The sequence below is a fragment of the Haliotis rufescens genome, unplaced genomic scaffold, assembly GCF_023055435.1.
Source record: "Haliotis rufescens isolate VD_foot unplaced genomic scaffold, xgHalRufe1.0.p SCAF_23, whole genome shotgun sequence".
Lineage (NCBI taxonomy): Eukaryota > Metazoa > Mollusca > Gastropoda > Lepetellida > Haliotidae > Haliotis > Haliotis rufescens.
In genome coordinates, this window is record NW_025963924.1 from 11,367,942 (window position 1) to 11,381,314 (window position 13,373).

The 13,373-nt window shown below is 41.0% G+C and overlaps 1 protein-coding gene across 1 annotated transcript; it reads left to right on the top strand.

The window, feature by feature from the left end:
* Nucleotides 1-2,250: 2,250 nt before the first annotated feature.
* Nucleotides 2,251-12,883, top strand: LOC125383487. Its single transcript, XM_048401786.1, has 6 exons — nt 2,251-2,492; nt 5,734-6,132; nt 7,392-7,489; nt 8,587-8,777; nt 10,856-10,973; nt 11,912-12,883. The coding sequence occupies exons 1-6, from the start codon at nt 2,378-2,380 to the stop codon at nt 12,053-12,055; spliced, it is 1,065 nt and encodes a 354-aa protein (XP_048257743.1). The 5' UTR covers nt 2,251-2,377; the 3' UTR covers nt 12,056-12,883.
* Nucleotides 12,884-13,373: the final 490 nt, after the last annotated feature.

Here is a 13,373-nt window from a genome sequence, read left to right on the forward strand (position 1 = left end):
GAGAGAGAGAGAGAGAGAGAGAGAGAGAGAGAGAGAGAGAGAGAGAGATAGGGAAGGAGAGGGAATGTTGATTGCTGAGACCCCTAAGCGGCAAGTATTTGGGAATACGTGGTTGGGTGCAGATCCTACCCTTAACACTGGCGAGAGAGAGAGAGAGAGAGAGAGAGAGAGAGAGAGAGAGAGAGAGAGAGAGAGAGAGAGAGAGAGAGAGAGAGAGAGCCGACGATAGAGAACACTTATCTACTGACGTGTGGGAGAAAGAACGGCTCCTTGTTGAAATCAGGAGTCTGTTCCGTTTCGCGGTGGCAGTGTGATGGTTTGGGGTGGGATATGTGTCCGACAGAGGACACACCTGCAGCTGCTTACATCGACATCGTGTCCCGTCTCGTCGTGTTACCGTTCTTGCAGCGCAACCGCGGGATCTTGTTTCAACGGGACACTGTGCTGTGTGGGATATGTAGTGGCGACACATGATGGTCAATAGTGTGTTTTTCAGAGTTTAAAACACGTCATTTGATTATAATGAACATTATGACCTGTATTGCCTTAAAAGGTTTATGTAAGGTCTGGGTTGAAAATAATACTAGAATTTGTTGTCGGTGAATTAGCTTAGGACGTACAACTTAAAATAACCAAGAGAAGCATCTATTAGTAGCCTGTCTGTATTCGGTGTATCTCATCAGTGACATTTCACCACCCATGATAATTGCGACTTAAAAAGTAGTTCCGCGTTTGAAAAATCTTAAAAAATAAAAAGCACTAAAATAATTTGAGGTCACTTAATTTTTTTATCATATATATGATAATATACAATCTTAACTTAAAAAAGATATTCTTGAAAGCAACGAGATCGCTGTTGGAAGCTAAGGAATACACGCTGGTCAAGTAACCAAAATGGCGCTTTGCGAAACGACCAGTCTCGATTGACGTGTTAAATGAGAAATTTACAGTTTATAACGAAACATTTTCAAGAGAATAACAAACGGTAAGAAGCGATATTAACTCCAAATATAACCATCAGTTTGCCCTGTCAGTGTGAAACTAACGTAAAAAGGAAGTCAACAGTTTGTGTACATTATGATATGGTCGCATGTTCAATTGTCACTTATCTAAACAATGATTACCATGTTGCTAATCTACCGTGCTAACTATCTGAATTTAGAGATTACAGCGCAGTTTTGAAAGACATGAGTATGGAGAAATGACTAAGATTACATAACAGTTTTCTCGGAGAACTTGTTATCATAGAGTAATATTTACTTGCCTCTCCGGACGTGTAGTCTAAACGATTAGCAAATAACGCTTATCAAGTAAGACTTGGGAATGAAGACAGTCGGATATCAACACTGACTGATATAGACTTAGGACGGAAGATGCATGTAGTCTTAACGCTTAACACTTAGCGCGTATTAACATAAAACCTGGGAATTAATGCAGGCGTATATATATCAACTTCGACTGAGATATACTTTTAGTTCACAAATTATTAAGTAATATTCACAAAATAGGTTATTTAGCACTATCATCTAAAGCCAAAATTATTAAAATAAATAGAATAAAATGATGAGGTATTTTGGAACGATGATATAATTATACTTTCGTAATACCAGAATTCAATGAACATGTGCTTTTTTATTATTTTGAAAAACTGGTCGGTATATTTTTTTATGATCTTCAGTTTATTTTAAAAAAAAAAAATTAAAAATAAATGAGCATCTTTCTATTTTGGAAAAAAATAACTCAACTCCAAAACACTAAAGAAAGATGCTGATATCAAACTTCAATTTAAAGATGCATGTGCTTTTAAACTCGATGAATTGTTATTAAGCTGAGTTGGTGTTGGGAGCTTAAACGGCAGAAAAAAGCGGATATTAGAAGACGGAAAAATATATTCTTCGATATGAAGCATACTGCGAGGACATTTCTGGAAATTCGTTCATTTTTATCAAAGAGATTACATATACATTCAGCTGTGCGAGTTGTTGGCTATAAAAGGACATTAAAAAAAAAAATCTGCACGGGACGGTAACGATAAACACACACAATTATACAGATGACCATATCAGGTGAAAACAACAAGCGCAGTACATTACGAACAATGGCAAGACCATTTTATCATTTCTAATTGGCTGTAATCAACAGGGGCTTTATCTTAACAGCTGATAACAAGTATATAGGCATGATATATTAGTTACAGTCACCAGACTCGGTGGTGGACGTTTGCTGACACGGGGTGTTTTGTTCATAAAGGCTAGCTAGTCAGTGTCATAGGACAGTGTGGTGTGCTGACCAACGCATCTGGCACATAAACAACTGCTTGGAGACATTCTTGATCGAGCTTTGGGTTTTGATTTTGGAAAATATTGTCTTGTGCAATATGTGGAAGTTGTTTGTTATTCTCAGTGTAGTGGTGTTCCTAGGGGTGATGATGGAGACTGATGCAAAGAACACAAAAAGAAGGATGCTCCAGAAACCGGAATCTGGTGATGCAGGTATGTACAAATGAAACTGAACAAGCATATTTAGGATTGGTCATGACGGGGAGGTACACGTGCTGTTTGTTTTAATGTAGAGCTAGATAACTCTGGTCTGTCATGTTTTACACACATTATATCATTGTTGGGAAACGTTAAATCTCTGTTCTTACCTCGAAGACTCTAAATTGATCCGACAGTGGGTTATTTCCATTCAACCACGACAAAATGAGAAAATAATGTGTTATAACGGAATTGATGAGTAAATTGCATCGATTGAGGCATATGAATTTAGGGATCAATGATGATCGGTTTTATTCAGCATAGTTTCGCTTCATATTCTCAAACCATGATGGGGGCGGTCGGGTAGCCTAGTTGTTAAAGCGTTCGCTCGTCACGCCGAAGACCCGGGTTCGATTCCCCACATGGGTACAATGTGTGAAGCCCATTTCTGGTGTCCCCCGCCGCGATATTGCTGGAATATTGCTAAAAGCGGCGTAAAAACATACTCACTCACTCAAACCATTATGACATCTTTTTACCACAATACTTATCTTTGGTTTATATGGGGCAATACAATTCCCCAGCGCGGATAACCTGTAAGCATTTTTCAAATGATACACCCCAGAGAATAATACGCTCCCCTTGCAAAATTTTGTTCAAAAGTACGCTTAACTGTTACAAGAAAACTTTGATGCGAGGCATCAACACGGCGGCAAACTCTTTGTTCAAATTAAATTTACAATAAAATAATTTCCCCAAATGTTTAATCAAACAGGCATTTTAAATACAATATGAACAATATGTTTTTTTATTATTTCACTGTTTTACATCTTACGCCATGTTTTGACTACTAAGCGATTACTTCCCTCATATATATGTACCGAATTTGATTAACAATGGCTTTCAGCGGTAAATGATCGCAGTGTAGCCTATTCAGGCTGCAACCAGTTCAAGCCGCATTTCGCTTGTGATGAACCGGCGCGTAGGCACTGTCTCCCTCTTTACCGTGTAAAATATGTGCAGGCGTTTTGAACAATAGAATCAGGAACAGGCTTGAGAAGAACAAAATATTGTCTCAGGAACAAAATGGTTGAAACAGAAACTGTATCGACTATTTGTATACTTTATAAAATGATAGGAAATCTGCTGGACTATCAACCTATTTGTGTTTTATAGACAGAAAGAAAGTATTTGACATTGTAGACCGCAATTGTCTATGGTATAAACTTGTCTGTTGGAGTACAAGGTAAGATGTTGAAAGCTGTTCAAGTCCTATATCAAGATGTGAGATGTGCAGTACGCGTGAATGACTATATCACAGATTATTTTAATGTTTCCAAGGGTGTTAAGCAAGGTTGCAAATTGTCACCAACTCTATTTTCTATATATAAATGATCTAGCCACAGAGATAACGAACCTCAGATGGGGTGTACCATTGGATAACGAAATGTTATTCATTTTGTTATACGCTGAGGATATTGCGTTGTTAGCTCCAAATGACACATATCTCCAAAATATGTTAGATATTGCAAGTACTTGGTGTTTAAAATGGCGTATTAGCATTAATGATGACAAAACCCAAATTGTCCATTTTCGAAAGAAATCTGTTGTAAGATTTTGTTATCAGTTTTCGTGTGGCAATACTCACATTTCTTATGACAGCGCTTACCGTTATCTAGGATTGTGTTTAAACGAATACATGTACTTAGACATGCACAAGACCGTGATCTATGCTGGTGGAATGTCGTATGATGTTTTTACGAAGTTGTATAAATCGCTGGTTGAACCAGTTTTGTTTTATGGTGCCAGTATATGGGGCTTACATAGTGTTAAAGAAGTTGCGGTTGTGCAAAATAAGGCTGCCAGGATGCTTTTGGTTTAAATATACATGCTCCTGTTCTTGCAAGTAGAGGGGGTATGGGCTGGTGCTCAGTTTGGGTTACTCAGAATGTTTCAGATATCTTTTCAGCCTTAAATCTATGCAGCAAGAGCGCCTGCCTAATATTATTCACCGATGGTCAGGATGTTTTACCACATCTTGGTATAGTAAAATAATGAACCTTTTGAACGAGTATAATTGTTTTCACTTACTGGAAATCACTTTGGAATGATACGGGTAATGTGAATGGAAATAAGTTACGTACCTGCAGGAAATATAAGTGTACACCTTCTGTTGATTTCTATGTTAAAAATATTTTGTATAGAGACCACCGCCGTATTTTAGCCAAGTTAAGATGTGGAATTTTACCTTTGTTTGTGGAGAAAGGCAGATATTCCAAGCCTCTTATATCGCTATCGGAGAGGTTATATAAATATTGGAATTGTGATTTGGTGGAAGACGAATCATTATGACATATTTTACTACAATGCAGTTTTTATGAAGATTTACGGCATGATTTATATTGTGCAGCTGAAGAAAACAACCGAAATTTAATGTGATATGCGAAGAAGAGAAATTTATTTACTCAATGAATTCAAACGTTTTACATTATTTCTTGCCGCACCGATTTTTAAAATGTTTAAGAGACGACAGTCGTCACCATGATTATAAAATTACCTCTCTCTCTACCTATCCTTTCTTTTTCTTCGTTGTTGAATCGAGGAGTTTGTTATTGTTTCCCGTGAGACTTCTGATTCGTAGCTAAATTTCCCACCTCTCACATTATATATATATAATTATTATGAATATACTTTGTTTATATTGTGTATAGTGTCTCATAAGCCAATGTCTGGCTGGACGCACTCCATGCACCTTTTATCTTATGTGCATCGATTTTATATTGTACATGTTGTGCGTGTGACACTTTTATAAACATTTTACTACTACTACTACTACTACTACTACTACTACTACTACTACTACTACTACTACTACTACTACTACTTTGGCATAAGTTTCTTCAGGCAAAAATGTCAATCATTGTGACGCAGTAGATATGACGTAACAGTTCGTGATTGAGCAAAGCCAAACAGAAAATTGTATTCCTGCGATCTCTTTGAAATCAATTCTTTTACTCCGATACGACAACTCTCTGCGCAACATCTGGCGACACCTCTATAAAAGGATGGCCTATCTGAATAAATATGCGTGGGTATTTCAGTCAATTAGTTGTCATTTCTGTACCACCTTGATTCGACAATTTTAATCCCAACAAAAGATCAAATATGCCCTCGATATGCTAGTACACCATGATATGGCGCTCAGAAACGAGAGGGTGTGTAAAATATAATTAAATATGTGCATTTGTAATTTTAGCAGCACTTCAGTCACTAAAGAAGAACATCTCCAGTCTGTGGACAGAAATGCACAAGAAACTGGAATCACGTGTAATGGTCCACGTGCACGGAATGGGGGATGACCATGCAGAAACGCATGCAGGTCAGGATGGGACGCACGTGCATATACATCTGCATATGGACGACCATCATGGTGGTCATGACGACCATTACGAGGACGACTGTGACGAGGAGTATCACCATGGTAGCCACGAAAGTCATGAAGAAAGCGACGAAAGTCATGCTCATAACGACAGCCACGAAGGTCATGATCACCATGGTAGCCACGAAGGTCATGAAGGTCATGGTCATCATGGTAGCCACGAAGGTCACGGTCATCGTGACCATCACAGGGGATGTCGGGGAAGAAAACGAAACGGTAAGTTTTTATCATTTTGAATGGTTCATCTATAGCCATACTACTAAACGTCATCAGGTCTCGACAATGTAATACGTTAGAGTGTACCTTTTGACATCCTAACAATATGTTATGGTTTGGGGGTCGCCTCCGTGTTCTAGTGGCAGAGCATCCACTCGGAGAGCGGAAGGTCTTGGGTTCGATTCCAGGCCGCGTCATAGGACTTTAAAAGATGGTACTTGTTGTTACCCTGTCTGGTGCTCGGCTAAAAGGGTCTAAAACAAGGACTGGTCGGCTCGGAGTCACTATACTGTGTCTGAGTGGGGTATTCATGTTAAACTGCAGCATGGTATCTCAGTGAGCTAGCACTGTTAATCGGCATCAGTCCGGACTAGTACAAGCAGCCACACACACATGTAATCATGCATGTCGCTATATAAGTGCAATAATCTTGGACGCGACGTTAAACCCCATTTCACCTCACCTAAGCTTTGGGTTCATGGTATATTAGTTTTAAATCAATGATGCTTAAAACGTTCGTAAAATCCACAATAACTCACACGCTGGCCGACGATCGGACATAGGAAAAGAGACCTCTGAGGTGACGCGAAGCCGTCAGTCAACCGGGACATTCGTTACCACTCGCCTCGTTCCGTTACCTGCCGGAATATCACGAGTTGGTGTGAATGTAAACCGGGATTATATTTGACCCGTTGACATCAGAGTGACGTGATGTAAACATCCGAACTTGCAGCCGACAGCCATTAACAATTTTTTGAGACGAAAATGCCGCATAAAAAAACTATTCTGGAAGTGGTAATTGATAATGAATAGCAATATATCACTACATTGCATGGTGTAAGTATGTGACAAAAGCAGCCGTTTGCATAAAAAAGAGATCACACAAGTACAGGTACCCACAGTCATTTTGTCGGAACTATGTTTTCAAAACATTGTTGTTTTATACCACTTGAAATATATTTTGATCATATTTAGGATAAAAAAACCCTTCTAAATAAGTAACCATCATTTTATAAAACAGATGAAAATTGAACACAGTTTACATGCAACTAAAGTGCATTCTCACTTGTTCAGGCGGAGGCCTGTTTTCTGTTTGGGGACAAGTTGCCATTTCGCAGCCGAGTCTTCCTTGCCGTTCTTTTCGGGGCAAGATGGCCGATTGAACAACTAACCGTTGACAGTTATGACTGATATCTTCATTAACATATTTATCTGTAGGAAGTCCCGCACGTGTGTCTTATGACGCCTTTGTATTTCAGCCTATATATATGGTCGATGTAACATGGCTATGGGCAATGAACCTTCTAAATCCGGGCCACGCAACAATATTACTGGCGCAGTCTACTTAAGGCAAAAGGTAAGTTAACTTTATTATTCGGAGTAATACAGACACTTCATGGTCGTAGACAATTGTTACGTCAGAAGTAATACTATTGCTCTATTATGGCAGCCTGTGAAATAAAGTGAGCTATTTTTACTATTTTGTAAGTAAGCGCATAAGTGAATATTGTGAAACGCCGCATCATCAATATTCGAGGCATTCGTGGCGATTTCTTTTCCACGTGTGATAAATTTTGACTTAGTCGTGTTTACCGGTTCATAACGTTTATGAAAATGCATTTTCAATGGGCGTAGTTGTAGGTAAATGGTTTGACATTAAGGGTGTAAAAACATTTATTAATTTGCACTCTTGGTGGGACTTGTAAAGGCCTGTACTAAAATCAGCATCGGTCCCTGTCGGATCGTTACTGTGGGAGTGAGTGAGTTGGACGTATTGCCGCTTTAGACAGTATACCAATTATATCACGTCGTGTCAGCTGAATGTGGGACGAAATCCCAAAGTGACGCAGGCCTCAGACGTTTACTGCATTGATGAAGACGGTAGCTGTATGAAGGATACGAGTTATGTATCACATAGCAGTAGATTGTAAAAGCGGCGTAGTACGTAACTAAGTTTCGCATCTACAGTATCCCGACCTTGTCGCGTGCTTGTCGGACGAACCAGTTGGTTACAGTTTGTTTTTGTTGTTTAACGCACTTAACAATATTCTAGCTCTATGACAGTATCTGTAAATAATCCTGCTTGACCAGACAATCCAGTGATTGACATCATAAGCATCGATCCACGCATGACATGCATCAACCAAGTCAGCGAGCCTGACCACCCGATCCCCTTAGTCGCCTCTTACACCATAGTCGCGTTTTACGGTAAGCATGATTGCTGAAGACCTATTCTAACCCGAATCTTCATTGGTAAGCTGGTTACAGTGCGTGATCTGTCTGTCTATAATTATGTCGTCAGCGTGGATCGTTGTCATGCTGTCAACCACTGGTTTGGCTGTCACAAATAGAAAAGCTAAAAAGTCGTATAACTGAAAAACTTTTCAATGCGGCGTTTAACTTCATCAAATCGATAAGACTCTGCTGCCAACCACTGTTTGTTTTCTCCTGCAGGTTCGCGGGCCACTGGAGATACTGCTTGAACTGCGGGGATTCTACATACCAAGCGGCCATTCTGACCATTCTGTTCATATGCATGGATTCCACGTGCATGAATTTGGCGACTTTAGCGCCGGCTGTACGTCATCCGGCGGCCACTACAACCCCGACGGTGGCGATCACGGGGGTCACGATTCAGAAAAAAGGTAGGTGGCCGTTCTGCAGAATCTGCAGATGAGGGTGACCCTAGGTTTGGAACTTTGGGCATATACAATAACGAACACACCATTTTCAAGAATGTTCATGCAGTAATGTGCCTTAGTTAGCTTTGTGTTAGGGCAATGTTTTGTGAAAGCGATCTTGTTTAAATTCGAATTCATTATTTACCTCCTGTGGTCACAGAACCACCGAACTATTAATAATTTTGTTATTCGGATCTGCCCATTCAGTATTTCACAAATATGGAATGAATATAAAACGTTATGTATCGAAAACGAGAAATACTCAAATATATACTGAACCGCAAAAGAAACGTGACCCCAAGTAACATTGCAGGAAAAGTTGTCATTTAAATATCTGGGTAATTTTTGTCAAAGTTTCTAAAATTTAACATAACCTTGTCCGGAAAAATTAAATTCGATGATTAAAAAAACAAAGCAGATTACAATAAAACCGATCGCCCAAACGCATCTCGGCATCGGCCATGGTTACCCGATTCACGTGAGTTCCGTGCATATTGAAATGCACATGCGTTCCCCATTTCTTGCCCACTAAAAATCCACCCAGACCGGATAACATTCATTCGTTATTGAATTGCTATCACATGCCAAGATTGACAAGACACCAAGCCCTTGGGCGATTGCAAGCTGGACAAACCGCCCGGCAAGTAGCCAATGCATTTCAAGTCCACGTAAGGACCATATACAGGTTCCAGCAACGGTACCAGACCACCAACATTACAGATGACCGACCACGTAGTGGGAGACCAAGGGTCACCACCCGACGTCAGGATCGTCAGATTGTGCGAAAGCATCTTCAAGATCGCTTTGTTACGCCTGCGGAAACTGGTCGACAGACCATGTGGACACACCAGTCGACGATTGACGAGCAGACACCTCCACCGTCACAGGGCGCAACGAGGACCAATTCCGACACCACGTCATCGCCGGGACCGTCTTCAGTGGGCAACACAGCACCAGCATTGGCGCCACCAGCCGTGGAGAAGAGTCCTCTTCTCAGACGATAGCCGTTACTGTATCTCAACAGCAGATGGCAGAGGGAGAGTCTGGCGACGCCGTGGGAAACGTTATTCGGATGCTTGTGTTGTTGAGAGAGACTCGTGGGGTGGTCCGAGCATCATGGTGTGGGGTGGAATGGGCCTTGCACAGGGGGTCGGCCCTGTGGTCTTCCAGAACATCGGTCCAGGGAGAGGCAATGGCGTTACAGCAGCTCGGTACATTGATCAAGTCTTTAGACCACACGCCAACCTCATTTGGCACGTCGCCGCAACCACGAGTTTCAGCATGATAACGCCCGTGTCCACACTGCGAGAGCAACAAGAGACTTCCTCCAGCAGAATGGCATCAGAACCATGCAGTGCCTGCCCCTAGTCCCGATTTAAATGTCATTGAGCACCTGCGGGACGAGATTCAAAGACGGCTGAATGACGCCCGACCAAGGCCGACAACTGCAGCTGAACTGCGTCAGGCGTTCCTCAGAGTGTGGGCTCAAGTGCCTATGTCCTTCATAAACCGCCTCTTCCATTCCATGAATCGACGTTGAACGGCAGTCATCAATGCACATGGCAGATATACGAGATACTGACTTGTGATGCCATTTTCTCAGAGACTAGTGTTGTGTTTCACTTTAAGAACATTTGACACTTTAATTTCAACCTTTTGCCAAGTTTCATCTTTTTAATATGTCTCAAAATTTGTTTACAGTGTTTGGACAAATAAGGTTTCTCATATCTCTATCCATGGTGACGTTTCTTTTGCGGTTCAGTATATTCTTGGGAAAAGTTTAGCACCGTCCCTTCTTTGTTTTCAACATTTGCGACCAACCATGAAATAAAGGACCTTGATGGTGAAAAATCACATTTTGACTTCTTATTATATTTTAAAGCTACAGTGTCTTAGGACCACAAAAACAGTTTTTTTTACGACAGGTTTGCCTGTTTGTCAGGCTCGATTATTTGACATCCGTGATTAACGAGATTATTGGAAATTGGCGTTACCCAACGGGAACACACTCACTCATTCACTTCTATTGGATGCTTTTACAGACATGCCGGTGATTGGGGAAACATTTCTTGTGATGACGCAGGGGAGGTACACATGAACATGACAGATAAGTACTGCGACCTCTACGGACCCCACTCCATCATCGGCAGAGGCCTTGTGGTAGGTATAGCTCTCTGGTTAGAATATCATTGAATAATAATCAATAGGTGTAATTCCTAGGTAGAAATATCGCCAGTACCCTATCCTCAGTGTAAAAAATCTAAAGTGAAGATCGGGTGATGGACTGCATCATCGTTTCCCGAAAGCGTGGGTCGTTGCTCATGCTATCATCCATTGGTTTACCTGTCCCAGATTTGAGCTTGATCACTTTTATCTGCATAATATTGATGTAGAGGGAGTAATTCATTATTGCCTCACCCACGCCTTAAATTATGATTCGTGATGTTGTGCATGTTTAACATTATCTCACCTTTCATGCATAGAGTGAGTGAGTATGGTTGTACGCCGCTTTTAGCAATATTCCAGCAATATCACGGCGGGGGACACCAGAAATGGGCTTCACACATTGTACCCATATCGGGAATCAAACCCGGGTCTTCGGCGTGACGAGGGAACGCTTTAACCACTAGGCTACCCGACCGCCCCTTCATGTATAGAAACACACCATACGTGCCCCATGTTTATATTTTTGCTCGGAGGCGCGAGTGGCCCAGTCGCCTAAGGTTCTACAATTCGCTCTGCATAGTGACGTCCCTTAGGCCTGCCAGAATCTAATGATCCTGGTTTGATTTCCGCCTTGGTAATGGTTCTTGTTTTGTTACCAAAGTGGTAACGTTCCATTTGAAGCTGAAACGTCGTGATATAACTTATTTTAATTATATACAGTATATACAGTAAACTACGGTTATAACGAACTTAAAGGGGCTGCTTATTTTAGTTCGTTATAACCGTAGTTCGTTATAAGCATATATACAGCATAACTACAGCAAATAATCGGGACCAAAAATGTGAGTTCGTTATATCCGTCAGTTCGTTATAAGTGTGTTCGATATAACCGTAGCTGTAATTAAATTTCAACTGATTCACCTGTCTCTCAGATCCATGAGACCGCAGACCACCTTGGGCGAGCACCAATGGGCACCAAAAAGAAGGGCGGACAGACTGGATATGGAAACGCATGCTGTACAATCGCGAGGACTGGCACGCTGGACTGGGAAATGCTGCTTAAACATAAGCACTAGGAGTAGAAGACCAAGGTCCACGTTTGACAGGCCTTGGACCTAGAATAACATCCCTGAAGACATATTTGCAGCGTCAGTAGTCGTGTGTCGATGCTAATGGTAGATGTGCCAGACGGTCATTTTCGTTTAATAACTTGTAACCCTAATTCTGTTCTATACCATCTATTGAATAAATAGCTTGCTTTCCAAACATTTCCAAACTTTGCAAATAAGCCTTTTCAAAACTAAAATACCATATTTCAAAACCTTGGAATGACGATATTACCAAGTATTGAATTGTTTGGAAAGTTATTGAATTGTCTAAAGGGTTGTGGAAAGGCTTGAAGAGGCGAGCTATTTCTTGGACAACGAGCGTAAAGGTTTTCAGACCTGTAAGCTATTTCTGGACAGTTTTTCCACCTTCCCTCTAAGCTTGGAAATGTTGCTTTTCTTCCAGGGGCTTGTGAATGTATGCCTGTTTACCTTATATATACTAGTAAGTAGCATGACCAACTGCGATGACCTCTGTCAAATTCCCTTCTTCCCGAGGCAAGGGAGTTAACTGACAATAAAAGTCCAGTTGCAACGTGGAAATTGTTCAGTTAACGCCCTTGCCTCGGGAAGATGTCAAATTCCTTGGCTGGTGTAACATTACATTTATTACCAGAAGTACACTCGTGAATAGTTACAATGAACACACGAGGTGTTAGATCTATGGAAGAGCTCTCGATTCTTGTTTCCAGTGTATTTCGTGAAGGTTACGGCCTAGGTCAGCGACATTCTTTATTTCGCTTTCTATATAGTGTGCGCTTGTATGAAATCTATGAAATAAAATTGTTTTGAAGAGCCTAAGATATTTTTACCTATCAGACAACTCTCAAGACCTACAAATGTATGTGGCAGGAGGAGGAGTCACCCCACAGATGACTTACCGTGTCGGCTAACAGAGGGTATCAACCTCTTTGGTCATGTGCACAAGCTTTTGTTTGTTGTTTAACACCGCACTCAACAATATTCAAGCTATATGATGGTGGTTTCTAAATAATCGAGTCTGGACCAGACAATCCAGTGATTGATATCATGAGCATCGATCCACGCAATTGGGATACGATGACATGCCTCTTGTGACAAGCATGTTGCTTTTTACGACAAACATGGGTTGCTGAAGACCTATTCTACCCCGGTTTTTCACGGGTCATGTGCACAAGGTGTCCGTCCACGGATGTGAAAGACATATTGGATGATTTGTGGCTTAATGCTGCATTGAGACAATATTTACAACTGTTGGTATCAACCATGAGAAGGAATATGGTGCTCTCAAACCAAGGGTAATAATAGG